At 55.1% G+C, this 14,912-nt stretch overlaps 1 protein-coding gene across 2 annotated transcripts in view; it reads left to right on the top strand.

Annotated features, from left to right (window-relative positions):
• The window catches only part of Creb3l1 (cAMP responsive element binding protein 3 like 1), a 33,744-nt gene extending 21,322 nt beyond the window's left edge, over positions 1 to 12,422 (top strand). Inside the window, exons 3-12 of one of the 2 annotated variants that reach the window (XM_071616261.1) lie at positions 2,622 to 2,806; positions 3,909 to 3,987; positions 5,163 to 5,320; positions 5,979 to 6,128; positions 6,303 to 6,361; positions 6,537 to 6,605; positions 8,232 to 8,331; positions 9,222 to 9,348; positions 11,235 to 11,499; positions 11,708 to 12,422. In XM_071616261.1, coding sequence (XP_071472362.1) covers positions 2,622 to 2,806; positions 3,909 to 3,987; positions 5,163 to 5,320; positions 5,979 to 6,128; positions 6,303 to 6,361; positions 6,537 to 6,605; positions 8,232 to 8,331; positions 9,222 to 9,348; positions 11,235 to 11,499; positions 11,708 to 11,960 — 1,445 coding nt within the window. In that variant the 3' untranslated portion in view covers positions 11,961 to 12,422. Of the gene's footprint in view, positions 1 to 2,621; positions 2,807 to 3,908; positions 3,988 to 5,162; positions 5,321 to 5,978; positions 6,129 to 6,302; positions 6,362 to 6,536; positions 6,606 to 8,231; positions 8,332 to 9,221; positions 9,349 to 11,234; positions 11,500 to 11,670 lie in introns of both variants that reach the window. The other variant, XM_027936718.2, reaches the window with a different exon arrangement.
• The last annotated feature ends 2,490 nt before the right edge of the window (positions 12,423 to 14,912 follow it).

The raw sequence follows: 14,912 nt of genomic DNA, 5'->3' as shown, positions 1-14,912 counted from the left end.
AATAAGTTTCTAGAACTTTTTTCGCCTCCTCCTACTGAGATGTCCCTCTGAGCTGCTACCTGGGAGGCCCTGTACCCAGCTTTTAATCCTGAAGGTGGGCTCTCCAAACTCCCCTCTCTCCTGACTTCCTGTGTTAAAGCAAAGGGCTTTGGAGTCCTTCCACTCTGGTAGTCAGTGAAGACTCGCTCTGTGTCCATCTAGAAACACGGTCCTTCAATCATCCCCTCAAGTGCAAGTGGGCCTGGCTCTGTCCATTTTGGCTGAGTGATGGCAGATACCTCCCTTAACCTAGAAGCCTCAGTAGTTTCATTTAGCAGTGGGAATAACAGTGAACATTCTGAGCGCATCCTCCAGTATATAAAGTGCCTCCACGTTAATTATCTCTTTTAAGACTCACAACGGACAAGAATGAGGCAAGAATCACTTTTATCATCATCCCTATTTGACATGTAAGAAAGATGAGACTTCATAAAAATGGAATTTTTTTTTGTCTAGGTCATGCACACACTAAGATGCAAATGGAGACTTACAAGTCAGCCCCCCAATTCTATGTCTCACCCACTTCCACCACTATTGCCAGCCTCAAATGCAGCAAGAGCTAATGGGTTAGGAGCCCAACAGGATTTGCTGTGCATTCCAGTACGTTCACTGGCTTCTGAGTGACCTCAAGCAACTTTTTTAACCTCTCTGGGCCCCTGTTTCCTCAATTGTAAAATGAAAATAATATGTACTTGAAAGTTCTGGACAAATTAAAAAACATGCACATAAAGTACCCACTCAGGGCTCAGCATATAATATATATTAGTAATCAGGGCTATTTTCCCTGTACCTATCAAAGTCCTGTTAATACCACGAGTGGCTAAATCAATGAAAAGTGTTCTTGCTCCTCTTCCCCTTCAGAGGACATTGGCCTTGAGTGAGTTTCTTAACTGTCTCCTCTGATTCATGTACTCAGCGGGAGAACAGCAGTGCCTGCCCTGTGGAGTTTGGGGAAGAGGAGTAAGGTCATGAGCTTAGAGCTGTGCTCTGTGCAAGAAGTTTGAGCTGTGCCCGAGGGTCTTGGAGCCCCCAGGAGCACATACAGGCCTCCGTATCCCTGCCATGAGGGCAGGAGCACTTTCTAGGGGTTTACGTGGCTCTAGGGCTCATGTTGCTGAGGTCCCAGCTGGCCACTGTGCCCTGGCCTTAGGCACATCTTGGAGCCTCCGTGAGGTCTCAGGCCCCCGCCTGGGGAAGGGCAGAGGTGTGGGGTGGACCCCCTCCCTTGACAGGTTCTCTGTCCACCCCTGCTGGTCCTGCCCAACACCTCCTTGGCCACCCCAAGTCTATTTTTAAAGCAATTTGTCTGTGGGCCCTTTACGGGGACAGCTTCCCGGAGCCCAGCAGCCTGGCCCTGTAATTTGGGAAGATTGTGGGTGTTCCTGGAGCCTAGGGGCAGCCTGTGGCCTAGAGATGGGGCTCTCAGGCTCCCAGCAGGGTGGGGCCTGGCCTCTGAGGTGGTCTCCAGGAGCTGCTGACCCCTCTCCCCACCCACAGTGGGCCACAAAGTCCAGAGTCCCCTCCAGCCCTTCCCTGCCTGTGGCTCCCCATCCCCCTGCCTCACGCTGCTTCTCTGGCTGCCAGGCACTGGGGCCACCATCAGCAGGGCTGACTTGGGGTGGAGGACGGTGGGAAAGGGTGATGGCCACCAGCCCCAGGGCCCAAGTGAGACCAGAAGACCCACTCGATGGGCAGGAGGTAGACTCTGCCCTTGGGGAAACCTGAGTATCTCCCCCTAGACCTGTGGATTCTTTCTCCTCGATGTGTTTCTAGTAGGTTCTTCCCTCTCCATTCTCACTGCCGTTGCTTTTCTTTAGCCTTCCTCCTCTCTTGCCTGGGCGATATATTTCAGCAGCTTCCCATGGGTCTCCCTGCCTCCATCTGCCTGTAGCCAGTCCTGTCCCCACACGTGGGCAGAGCAGTCCTTTTTAACATCACCAATTCTAGCATGTTTGAAACGCTTCGGTGGCTTCCTATCACCTTTGGATAAAGTCACAGGTCTGGGCCCAGTCTCAAGGGCATGCCACCCGCGGACCTCCCTGCCTCCACATCCCTGGGTATGCCAGCTACACTAAGCTGCTTGAGGCTCTTGCTAGATCCCCCGCACCTGGCACAGTGCTCAGCAAATGTTTACTGGATAACAGTAATTATTTTAATACGAGCTTCCATTTACAGATCATTTTTTTCTCATCAGGTACTGTGTTATGTTTTTGATGTGCATTATATTATTTAATCCTCAAAACCTACCTGTTAGGTGTATCCTCTTCCTTTCCCCTTTTAAAGAGGAAGCTGAAACTCAGAGAGGGTAAGCAACTTGCCTAAGGTCACAGCACAGCCAGTCAGGAGGGATCCAGGCCCCCTGCCCAAGCCCTTTCTGTCAGCTGCCAAAGACATGCTCACCTTTTCTGGCCCTGGGCCATCCTGCCCTCTCACCTCACAAGGGCCCCCACTTTTCCTGCCCACCTTCTGGTGTCCCCTGTATCACTCCTCAGTCCAGCCCCGCGCAGCTCCCAGCAGGCAGGAGGGGGCTGGGCTCTCTACTCTGGGAGTTGCCTGAGCCTGGATCCTGCCCTCTCCCCCAGATGTGGAACATGGAGCCTGGGCGCTGGGACACAAGCTGTGCTCCATCATGGTGAAGCAGGAGCAGAGCCCGGAGCTGCCCGTGGACCCCCTGGCTGCCTCCTCAGCCATGGCCGCTGCTGCCGCCATGGCCACCACCCCGCTGCTGGGCCTCAGCCCCCTGTCCAGGCTGCCCATCCCCCACCAGGTGAGCCCAGGGACAATGGTAAGGGCTGAGGGAGGGGGGGGCTGGTGAGTCTGTGGAAGAGGTGCCAAAGCGCTATGCCCCCACCCCAGGACTCTGAATAGGCCATAGCGGGAACCTCAGGCCTGAGGGTCAGAAGTCACAGGCCCGGCTCTGCCTCCCCCTCGGGCTGCTCCTTCACCATCCTACAATGGGTACAAATGCTTGGAGGAAGCTGAGAACGTGCAGGGAACCAGGCAGGGGCGGCCAGGGAACCAGGCAGTGGACCAGGGTCTCAGAGATGGGGTCAGCCCAGGCCCCACCTTTTCTCATTGCTTCAGGATTTTTAAAAAGAAGGCAAAACCAAATGTAAATGCAAAAATGTGCTGTGTTTCTATTTCAATAGCGTATATCTATGAGATTAATAAAGCACACTCTCACGCCAAACCCCACCTCCACTTCCCTGAATCTGTAGATAAGGGCCTCCGGCTGGAAATCCAAGACCCTCCCTGGAATGTGCGGCCCAGACCACTGGCTGCTGGGAGAGGCCCTGCCTGGGTCCCGCTCTGCTCCTGACTCCGTTCTGGGCACACTGCATTCCCTCTTTCTTCCTCAGCTTCTTTCTCTGTACAATGGGTGCATGAACCCCCTAAAGTGCTTGTGAGCTACAGTATCATGACCAGTTTCTGCTGGCTGCTGACCCAGTGGGGAGAGGTGCTCCCCAAATCTAGCACCTAACACCACGCCTTCCTCAAAGAGACCACCGCTTGCTTGTGTGTGCTGGTAGTCACATGTGTGCTGCCACGTGTGTTCCTGAAGTCCTCTCTGGAACAAGTTTGTAATAGAAATGAATAGAAGTGCATGTTTGTTAAGAACGGAAATCTGGTTCCGTCAGTTCCCTGTGTGAACCCTGAGGGGCTCTCATTGCTTCCCTTAGGTGTCACTTGGCTTTTCCCAGCAGGAGAACCTGCCTGTTTCCTCTGGTCTGTGCCTGGAACCCCAAGCCCAGCCACTTCCTGGGCTGTGCAGGGGCGACCACCAGCCTCAGGGAGGGAGGGATGGCGGTGGACACAGGGTGGGAACCACCCCAGGGACAGCTCATGGACTGGACCTGCCTCTTTCTCAGGCCCCAGGAGAGATGACTCAGCTGCCAGTGATCAAAGCAGAGCCCCAGGAGGCAAGCCAGTTCCTCAAAGTGACACCAGGTAAGTGTGTCCAGGGACGCTTTTCTCCTCCGGCCCACTCCTGCCCCTTGAATCCCCACTTTACCTAAATACCCTCTCCTTCCCACCTTACCTACCCGTCCATCCATGTTCCCTCCTCTCCTTCCGGCCCTCCCTGCTCAGTTAAGGACTGCCATCACCTTCCTGCTGATCCTGCTTTCATCCGCTCACTAACCAAAGCCACTCCACAGCCACCCATCACCCTCCAGCCGACCGTCCGTCTGTCCGTCCATTCATTCATGCAACAAGAGCCACTGGGCAGCGTCTCCCAGTCCCAGTACTGGAAGAGCAGAGACTGAGGACAGTCCCTGTACTCAAGTAAACCACCGAGTTCCCAGGGTCACAGACCCAGCACCCAGCAGTGACATTGGGTGAACACATGGCACATTCCCAGGGAGCTCTGGGAGTTCATCCCCAGACCAGAATGGGGAGAGGGGACCTAGAAAAAGAGTAATGGAATCTTCCCAATCCTAGCTTATTTACAGGCCAAACACTGAATTAGTTAGAATCTACCATGTAGCAGACTAAGTACCACAAGGTCAAGAAGATAAATGGCGCCCTGGAGGTGCTCACTGCCTTGGAGAGGAGAATGCAGACAAGGTGGAAAGAGCCACCTACCTTGTGAAGTGCCTCCAAGTCCTAAAACACTTCCCATACAGGAGCTTATGGCATCTGCACGACTCTGAGCACAGTCTTTTCAGCCCATTCATCAGATGAGGGTGGTGAGGCCGAGAGGCTGGGGAAACATGTCTGAGGTCGCACGGTTAGGAAGCACTACAGTCAGGACTCTCCTGACGCCAAGTCCAGTGCTCTGAGCAGCATGGCATCCATGAAGAGCAAACAAGTGTTAAAGGAGGGGAAAATCTGGAGGAGCCAGGCCTGGGCCAAGCCCTGGGGACCGCAGGTGCCTCCTCCTGGGCCTGGCCCTGCACTGCAGGGTGGGCCAGGTCTCCACGCCTGGGATCGCCGGCATTTCAGGCTGTCCCAGGGGCTCTTCCAGCATCTATCTAGGCTCTTGGTCTTACGGCTGAGATCAAGGGCCTAGCACCCCACTTCTCTCAGTGTCAGGGCTGGGCCAGCCCCTGCTAAAATGAACTCAGCATGTCAGAGCAGAGCTGGGCGCAGACTGCTAACCTGGCTCGCCCTGCTCTTTCCAGAGGACCTGGTTCAGATGCCGCCGACGCCCCCCAGCAGCCACGGCAGTGACAGCGATGGCTCCCAGAGTCCCCGCTCTTTGCCCCCCTCCAGTCCTGTCCGGCCCATGGCCCGCTCCTCCACAGCCATCTCCACCTCCCCCCTCCTCACCGCCCCACACGTAAGGAGCTGGGCGTGGGCTGACCCTGGAGGCCAGGAACTGAGTCCATCCACCTGGCCAGTGGGGAGGGTTGGGGAGCCTCAAGTCTGATCCTACCCCATCAGAGTTCAGAGAGGTTCCTGCCTGGCAGAACAGAAGGAGAACCTTCCAACCTGCCTCATGGTGAATAGGAAGCAGAGGTAGAGGGATGGGGTCCTAGAGGCCACCCTAAACCCACACTGTTGAAGAGCCAGGACTAGGCCAGGACTAGAATTTGACATTCCTGGGCTCCAGAGGACGACCTAGCCTACCTCCAAGAAGCACAGTCTGGTGACAACATGGAGCCAGGCCCTGAGTGTGGAGATTCCCAAGTTGAGACTGTGTGGAGGGAGCCTGTTGGGGGTCCTTCGAGTGCCTTGCACAAGTGAGCTTTGATTCTATGAATTCTGGGGTGGCATTCAGGAAGGCCTCCCCCACTATGTCCTGAGGGCCTGACATGCTGGGCTCCTGGCCCCATCTTAGCGCTTGATACGTACCGCTGGATTTAACTCAGGTCCACCTCCTGTTCAGATGAGGAAACTGAGGTTCTGAGTGGTGAGCCTACAGATAGGACGTGGCAGATCTTGAGTTTGGATGCAGGGTCGTTTGGTTCCTAATCACCATGTTCTACTCCCTACAGAAGCTACAGGGGACATCGGGACCACTGCTCCTGACAGAAGAGGAGAAGCGTACCCTAATTGCTGAGGGCTATCCCATTCCCACGAAACTCCCCCTCACCAAAGCGGAGGAGAAAGCCTTGAAGAGGGTCCGGAGAAAAATCAAGAACAAGGTAAAGCCTGAGCCATCCTCTGGCCCTACCCTGGGGACTTAAAGGTCTTCCCAGTGGGTGGGTGGGTGGGTGAGGGCCTCTGCTCCCCTAGTGATGTCAGCCCCCAAATTGGGGGTCCCCCAGGAAATGGATATGCAGCATTGGTAACCCCTGTTTTGGGGCCTCCCCCTCCAGATCTCGGCCCAGGAGAGCCGCCGTAAGAAGAAGGAATACGTGGAGTGTCTAGAAAAGAAGTAAGCATCCTGAAGGGATAGGCTGGGGCCCCCTCCCCAGCCTGGCCTACTCTCCCCAGTCCTCCCTCATGGGGTGCAAGAGGCAGGTGGCACCGGAGTGGCATGGTGGTGGTCAAGGCTGGGATCACTAGTGAATCTGCAGCTGCCCTGAGCCATGCCTGCTTGGTCCCTCCAGGGTGGAGACATTTACATCAGAGAACAACGAACTGTGGAAGAAGGTGGAGACCCTGGAGAATGCCAACAGGTGAGTGTTGCCACCTGCACCCATGCGGCCCCCTGAAGCCCATGCCTGGCTTTCCGCAGCCCTGGGAGACGTAGAGGGGAGAGATAAGGCGTGAAGCCCTCAAAACAGACCCTGCCACCTGGGACCCCACATCCTGCCCCTTCCTGTTTCCCAGGCTTCTTCATCCACATATAACTAGACACCAGAGGGGCTGAGGAGCCACTGAGTGAGACCTGTAGAGCAGAAGTTTTCCAAGCAGATCCTCAGACCAGCCCCATCAGTAGTCTCAAGAAATGTGTTAGAAGTGATTATTCATGGGCCCCAAGTCAGTTTGAGAACCTTGCTACTCAAAGCCGTTTCCCTGGACGGGCCACACGGGCGTCGCTTGGGAACTTGTAAGAAAAGCAGAATTTCAGATCTCCCCAGACTTGCTGAGCCCAAATCTGCATTTGAACAAGAACTCTGGGTGCATCTTATACTTACTGGAGTTTGAGAAACATGAGTGTCCCAAGACTACCATAGTGCCTGGCACACAGCATGAAGCCACAGGTCTGGGTTCTTGCCCCACTCTGCCATTTATGTGACTCCAGGGAAATTCTGAGACCTCTCTGGGCTTCAGTTTTTTGTCTCCAGGAGGAAGGCAGAAGCACTGTCTCATAGGATTTATGTAAGGATTCTATGAAATAATGCAGTTCCTCCCTAGCGTGGTGCCTGGCATTTAAGGATGATTGATTGATTCATGTGACTTTTCTTCTTTTATTTTAATTATTCTGAATTCTTCATAGTGCCCTGCTGCAAGCACAGGGAGATCTTAAATTATTTGGTGGGAGTAATTACCATAACAGACAATGGCCTGGTATATAGTAGGAGCTCAATACAAGACTTTTACCTCCTTTCTTCCCTTTTTCTGTCCCAGCTTGTCCTGGGGGCCCAGCCAGTCCCCTTATTGGCCTGGAGAATCACCCTCTTCTCCCAATCCCATAAGTCAGGGAAGGGGCAGGCGCCCTCAACCTCACCTCTCCACCTTGGACCCCAAATAGGGACAGGCCCTTGGTGCTATTTCGCCACCTGCTGTTCACTCTGGGGACTGCACCAGGCTGGGGGGAGGACGATTAACCATTTGTTCACCCTCTGTGTGTACCTAGAGGACTCCAGCTGGGTGGGAGCCCACAGTAGTAATGAGGACAAAGTGTTACAGCTGTTGTGATAACAGCAAAAAAAAAAAAGCAATAAGAGGAGCATGAACAATAGCCATCAGGTACTGGCCGCCTTCATCCGGGCACTGTGCCAAACACGTCCTCATCAGCTCAGAGTGCTGTGGGGTGCGCAGGAGGGAAGGCCGGTGTGTCTGGGGCTGTAGTAGGGTAAGAAAAAGAAGGCTGGCCACCCTCCCACTCCCACCTTAGCCAAGAGTGGCCCAGGGTAGCCCTGAGCTTCCGTAGGGTGACCCACACCACGAGGCAGACCCCAGGTGCTCAAGCCACACTACAGAGGAGTCACACAGGAGGTGACCTCCTCGTCTTCACGGACATGGGCACCTGGTGTAGAAGCCAGGACTGGAGCCAGCCCTGGCCCCTAGGAGAGCTCCAGGGGGCAGAAACGGCTGCCAGGCCCAAGCCTGCCTGGTGACCACTGTGCCCTCCTCAGGACCCTGCTCCAGCAGCTGCAGAAACTCCAGACTCTGGTCACCAGCAAGATCTCCAGACCTTACAAGATGGCCGCCACCCAGACGGGGACCTGCCTCATGGTAGGTAGTGTTTCCCCAGCACAGGGCCACGGGAGGACAACTCTTCCCTGGGACGGCGTTCTAGGAGGGTGGGCAGAGTTTCGAAGAATTCGTGGCATTGTGGGTGATTGTCACTGGGGTAAAGTGCCTTGTGCCCTGTGGGCTGGCCCCCAGCAGGCCCTGGCTGGCTTCACTGAACCCACAGAGCCAGGTGCCACGGGGAGCTCCCCTGACCCGTTCTAGCGTGGCGTGGATGTGCAGGTGACATCCAACTGAACCCCGCCAGGGGCAGGCCCGTCGGGGAGGTGGCTTCAGCAGAACCACCACAGTGAAGGTGTTAGGGAGGCGCAGGGAGTATGAAGTGGTTCTTTCTGGAAGGGATGGTGAAGAGGCAGAGAAAATTCCTAGAAACCCGAAAGGGCACCAGAGAGTGGCCCCACCTCGGCTCACCCCCTTCCATCCACTCCTTGAAACATGCAGCCTGGGGCCACCCTACTCAGCACACCGACCCGTGACAACCTGGGGGCAGTGGTTAGCTGGGGTCCTGACTCAGCTCCTCCTGATGGCATATGTCCCCCTCCCCATAGATGGAGCCATGGAGCACAGCCAACCCCACCCACCTCCACTACCCCTTCTTCCTCTCCTGACTTCTCCCCGGCTTAGTGCTGATAACCACGTTGCCACCTCCAGTCTCTTTCTCTAGTGCTGCCAGCGGTGCACCCTGCGATGGCCTGGGGTGGCCTGAGCAGCCCCACCTGCTCCAGAGAGGGTGGGAGACCCCACACCTAGGGGTTGGTCAGCTCTGGGAGCTGCTTTTGTGGGAAAACTAGTTTGGGGGAGAAGCATCAGGGGTGGCCGGCCTTGCTGCCCACCCCTGCCCCAGTCCTGACGGCTGCTCTCTGGGTCCCCAGGTGGCGGCCCTGTGCTTCGTTCTGGTGCTGGGCTCCCTCGTGCCCTGCCTTCCTGAGTTCTCCTCCAGCTCCCAGACTGTGAAGGAGGACCCTGTGGCCACTGAGAGCGCCTACACGGCCAGTCAAAGTGAGTACCTCCCGGAGCCGGGACACCCGCCCCAACTTCTGGGCACAAGCCAGATACAAGAGAAGAGCCGTGTTTGGGACTGGCACCATCTCCCCCTAGCTCCTCATTTTGCAGATGGGGAAACTGAGGCCTAAAGAGGGCCTATGATTTGTTCAATGTGAGCCGTAGAATTGGGAGCAGAGCACAGAGTTTCTGCTCCAGGGCCATTTATAATAAGGCAGTAATGGTTGCCGGAAGCCTTGTGTTAAGAAAGGTTCTGAGGCAGCACTCGGGACCAACAGGAAGGAGAGTCGTGCTCCATCAGCACCGTCCACCCTGGGCAGAGGAGGGGTGGTGATGGCGTGGGTGCGAATACTGCCCATCCAGTGGGGGACAGTGAGGTACAGTGGTTAAAAGCATGGAGCTTTAGAGTCTAGTTATAGGTGCCACTGCCACTTGCTCACTGAGTGACCCTGGGCATGTGGCTTCAGCTCTCTAAGCTTCCATCACTTCCTCCCGCAAGTGGGAGCTGTCACTGTGTGCTTGCTGAGCACCTCTGTGGGGCAGCCTCGGTGAGGAGGTGCATCTTAATGCTGGGGTGTCCTACAAGAGCACCCTCAGCCCCTTCCAGAAGACCCAGGTGAGGAGAGGAAAGACACTGCATGAGTGGCAGGGAGAGCCTGGGCAGCCAACAATGGTGTGGCTTCCAGAGGCAAAGGGTACTTCAGCGAGACCTGTGGAAGAACTTCCAGGCTATCCTTCATATATCTGGCATATATGAGAGGAGGAAGAGGAAACAGATGGGAGGTCAGAGAGAGGGGAGATCAGGGAGGAGTGAGTTTCAAGAAGGAGGGATACTGCAAGGAGCATGAGGGGAGGAAGCTGGCGGGGGAGGGTAGGGGAAGAGGAAGCGGGGGTGGAGAGTGAGAGCCACTCCCTGGTCAGTGGGCCTGAGAGGGAGCGAACAGGGTGGCTGCTAAGGGGGGTGGGCAGTAGGGGACACACGGAAGCCAAGGGAGAGGAAAGAATGGACACTGGGGGCTGGGGTTAGACCAAGCCTGAGCAGGAGGGGAAGAGCGAGGGATGAGCCCCTGAGAGAAAGCGCAGTGGGTCAGCCGTATCAGGGCAGAGGGCACGTCTGGGGAAGGAGGTGGTGTGGAGCAGGCTGGTTCCCCGGAACCCATGTGTTGCTCAACACCAGAGGCCGCCTTTCTCATGGACTCTTAGGTCAGGGCTGGGGCATTAGAGGGCCGATGGCAGATCTGGGTTTGCAGCCTGCCTTCATTGAGGACTAGTGTGGGACAATTTACCTGGTGGCCTGGAACTCAACACCTGCTCTGGGAAGCAGAGCTAAAATAAAATCTCCTTCCTTGCCGGGTGGGTGCAGTGGCACACGCTTGTGATCCCAGAGACTTGGGAGGCCAAGACAGGAGGTTGCAAATTCAAGGTCAGCCTCTGCAAATGAGTGAGACCCTGTCTCAAAATAAAAAAAACGAAAAGAATCGTGATGTAGCTCAGTGGAAAAGTGCCCCTGGGTTCCATTCCCAGCACCAAAAGAAAAAAAGTGCCCAGCCTGGAACCCTTTCCTTAGGAAGAGCTTCTTCTCAACTGTTTCACTGAGCAGTTTCAATCGTGGGCTCTGTATTGCTCATTTAAACCTCACATCTACATGAGAATGGTCCTTATACCCCCATTTTACATAAGGGCAAACTGAGTCCCAGGAAGATTAAAGCAAAGTGGGAGACTAACTAGAGGTCACACAGCCGGGGAGTGTTAGGGCTGGAATCCAGATCCACTCCTGTAGGATTCCAGAGCTTGTGCCCTTAACGACTAGGCCATGAATGGGGCCAGACTGGAGGGAGTGGGCACCTGGGGTCACCTCTTCCACCCCCGCGCTTTCTCCCCAGTGCCCTCCCGGAGCCTCCTGTTCTACGATGAGGGGGCCGGCTCGTGGGAGGACAGCCGCGCCCTGCTGCCCGTGGAACCCCCAGAAGGCTGGGAGATCAAGCCAGGGGGGCCGGTGGAGCAGCGGCCCCAGGACCACCTGCAGCACGACCATCTGGACAGCACCCACGAGACCACCAAGTACCTGAGCGAGGCCTGGCCGGGGGACGTCAGTGGCAACGGCACCAGCCCCAACTTCTCCCACCCAAAGGAGTGGTTCCACGACAGGTAGGTGGGTGGCCCTTTCCCTTCCTGGTTCCAGGACCCACCTGCCCTCCGTCCACCTTAGCCGCACCCTCCCAGGGACCCACCCCTCCCTGTCCAGATCCCGCTGGCGGAGGGTGGAGGGCTTCCCTCCGGATAGATGGACCGACATATCACAGCTTCTCCTCTCTCCAGGGATCTGGGCCCCAACACCACCATCAAACTCTCCTAGGCCGACCCCAGAACCAGGACACAGGACGGACCCCCTGGCACCCAGAAGAGGAGTTCTCTTGCTCACCAGCCCGGATCCAGCTCGCACCCCCGCCCATCCCAGGAGAAGGGGTTCCACCTCTCCTGGCGCTCTCCAGCCACAGCCAAGCCATGGCTGGGGCCTCTCTGCACCCCCTGACATTTGGACTACCCCCTTGGGCCAACCACTCTATTGTCACTTCTTCCTCACACAAACATCCGTCCTTCTCAGATAAACCACTCACTGGGCCACACCTCCTCCCTCCTCCCTCCTCCCACACGACCACTGCCTCCCTGTCCCCCTGCCTCCCTGTCCCCCTGCCTCCCTGTCCCCCTACACACACACCACACGCAGACCCCCCCACGCCCCACCCCACCTCCCACTGTACAGAGACCAAGAACAGAAATTGTTTGTAAATAATGAACCTTATTTTTTATTATTACCCGTCCCCTAAGATATTGTATTTTACAAATCTCCCTCCTCCCTTGTCCCTTCCCTTGTTTTATATTTTATGAAGTTAGTGCGGGCTTTGCTACTCCCTGGCCGGGGACAGAGGGACTCCCCCACCCTCCCCCGGCCTCCCCCCGCCGCTGCCCAAGCCGCTGGGCCTTTTTAACTGCCAAACTGCTCTCCCCACCAGCTCAGCACATGCTTGAAGAAGGCAAAATTAAAAAAATAAAAAAAGATGCAGCATCAATTCCGGACTTTGTGCCTTTCTTCCTGGGGGAAGGGGAGCAGGACGGAGGGATGGGGGTGACAGGGTGTGTCATTTTATATTCAGGTGGGGAGGGTGGAAGAAGCCATTTCTATGGGGCTGCTTCTCCCAGACAGGCACCAATTCAGATGAAACAGTCAAAGAATTCCCTGTAGTTCCCCTGCCTTGTTGCTCAGTATGAAAGCGGAGGGTCTGCAAGCCACCATTTTGGTCTTTGGCAACTCTAAGTATCAAGCGCCTGGCATGGGCCAAGGACTGTGCTTGGTACTCTATGTGCTGAACCAAGCTCCATCCTCTAAGACCTCCCCACTCTTAGCTCCTCTGCCTCAATTGGATTAAAGGCACCACTGGAGCTGGTGTGGGGGGGTGCACCTGTAGTCCCAGCTAGTCCGGAGGCTGGGGGGCAGAAGGATCACCTAGGAGTTCAAGGACACCCTGGGCAACAGAGCTATGTCAAGAAGAAGGAAAAAAAAAACCCACTAGATTGGAAGCGCCACGTGCTATCCCGGTGTGGTAGGCAGAATTCTATATAGTCTCAAAGATTCCTGCTCTTGGGCACGTGATGGCGCACACCTGGAATCTCAGGGATTTGTGAGGCTAAAACAGGAGGTTGGCAAGTTGGAAGCCAGTCTTGGCCATTTAACAAGAAAAAGAAAAAGAAAAAAGAAAAATGGCTGGGGATATAACTCAATGGTAAAGCACCCCTGGGTTCTATCACCAGTACAAAAAAAAAAAAAAAAAAAAAAAGATTCCTGCCCCCTGGTGTCCACAACGTGTTTAATTCGCGTGAATAATTAGATTGCCCTTTATGGCAAAAGTGAAAAGATTTTGCAGATGTAAGGAAGGTTCCAAATCAACTGATCATGAGTTCATCATAAGGGAGATGCTCTTCGGTGGGCCTGGATTAGTCAGGTGAAAGCTGGAGGAACTGGGCCCTTCCTGAACAGAGAAGGGCTCTCCCTGCAGGCATGAGGCAAACAGCCATACTGGGAAGAGGGACAGCTTCCGGGACCTGAGTGCTAAGGCATCAAGGTCCCGAATTCTGCCAACAACTTGAACACGCTCAGGAGAGGTTCCCAAGCTCCAGGTGGAATCATAGTCTAGTGACACCTGGGCTGCAGTCTCGTCATATCCAGGGCAGAGGACCCAGGTGAGCTGGGCCGGGACTTTGAGCATAAATGAGATCGCAAAGGGTGCGGTTTTAGGCTGTCATGTTGATGGTAACTTGTCACGCTGCACAGGAGACTGACAAGCCATTCCCTGAGCCTCCGTTTCTCCCTTGGAAAACAAGGACTTAACACCCATACACGAGGCTGTGGGGTCCACGAGGTAAGCTCCAGACAGTGCTTCGGACAGACAGGGCCCAGCCCATAGTGAGTGCCAAGCAACATTAGTGCACAATTAGAGGCCATATTGACACAGAGTGCTAAGGGACAAGCCAGGGGTGCTATGAGGGTGCACAGGTAAGCACCTCACCCAGACATGAGCAGCAAAGGCTTCCTGGAGGGGGTGACAGGAAACAGGGAAGGAAGTAGGCAGGAACGAGGAAAGGGGCATTCTAGAAAGAAGGGACAGCCCGGGCCAGACTCGGAGGTGGGAGAGCAGGGAAAGTTCAAGGCAATAAAAATAGCTCATAACAGCTGGAAGGCAAAGGGCAGAGACGCTGAGAAGGCATCACAGAGAAGCAAGGGCATGGTGGCAGAATGGTCCCACAGCCGCCACCCACCAAGGGAGAAGCTAGGTGAGAACCTCAGGACTGGCCTTCAAGCCCTGACTTCCATGGTCTTCCTCCCCAAGGCCTTGGTGTGACCACCTCCGGTGGTGGAGCCCTCACTGCCAGCTACTGAGCAGTTTTAACTGCTAAAAAGCACAGGCTTCCATAGCAAGGCTGTTAGAGCCTGGGCTCTGGATCCCGAGCTATTAGTATTAGGTTATTAACAATAACTTGTGTGGGAGGGTACTGGGGATTGAACCCAGAGGCTCTCTACCACTAAGCCACACTCTCAGCCCTTTATTGTTTATTTTGAGAGGGGATCTCACTAAGTTGCAGAGGCTACCCTCCAATTTGCCATCGTCCTGCCTCAGCCTCCTGAGTCACTGGGATTATAGGCATGTGCCACTACTCCCAGCCTAACAATAACTTTTAAGCCACATTCCCCAGTACTAGGAAGGAAGAAGGAGCAGCGGGAGGAGAAGGAGGAGGAGAAGAAGAAAAAGAATAAGGAGAAGGAGGAGGAAAAGAAGAAGGAAGAGCAGGGAGGAGAAGGAGAAGGGGAAATGCGATAATTCCAGAGGTGACCAGAAGGAATGTTACCAGGTTCTGACGCCAAATTGGTGGTGGGGTGAAAGAGCAAGAATGATGACATTTCGGTGTCTGAGAACTGATGGGATGATGAGGACATTTTCCATGACAGGGAATATAGGAGGAAGAACAAGTTTGGAGGGAAAGAGAATTCTTTTTAGCACATCTGG

Source organism: Marmota flaviventris, chromosome 9, assembly GCF_047511675.1.
Source record: "Marmota flaviventris isolate mMarFla1 chromosome 9, mMarFla1.hap1, whole genome shotgun sequence".
In the NCBI taxonomy this organism is placed as follows: domain Eukaryota; kingdom Metazoa; phylum Chordata; class Mammalia; order Rodentia; family Sciuridae; genus Marmota; species Marmota flaviventris.
The sequence above is the reverse complement of the archived record's forward strand: the minus strand, read 5'-3'. Positions and strand labels throughout refer to the sequence as shown.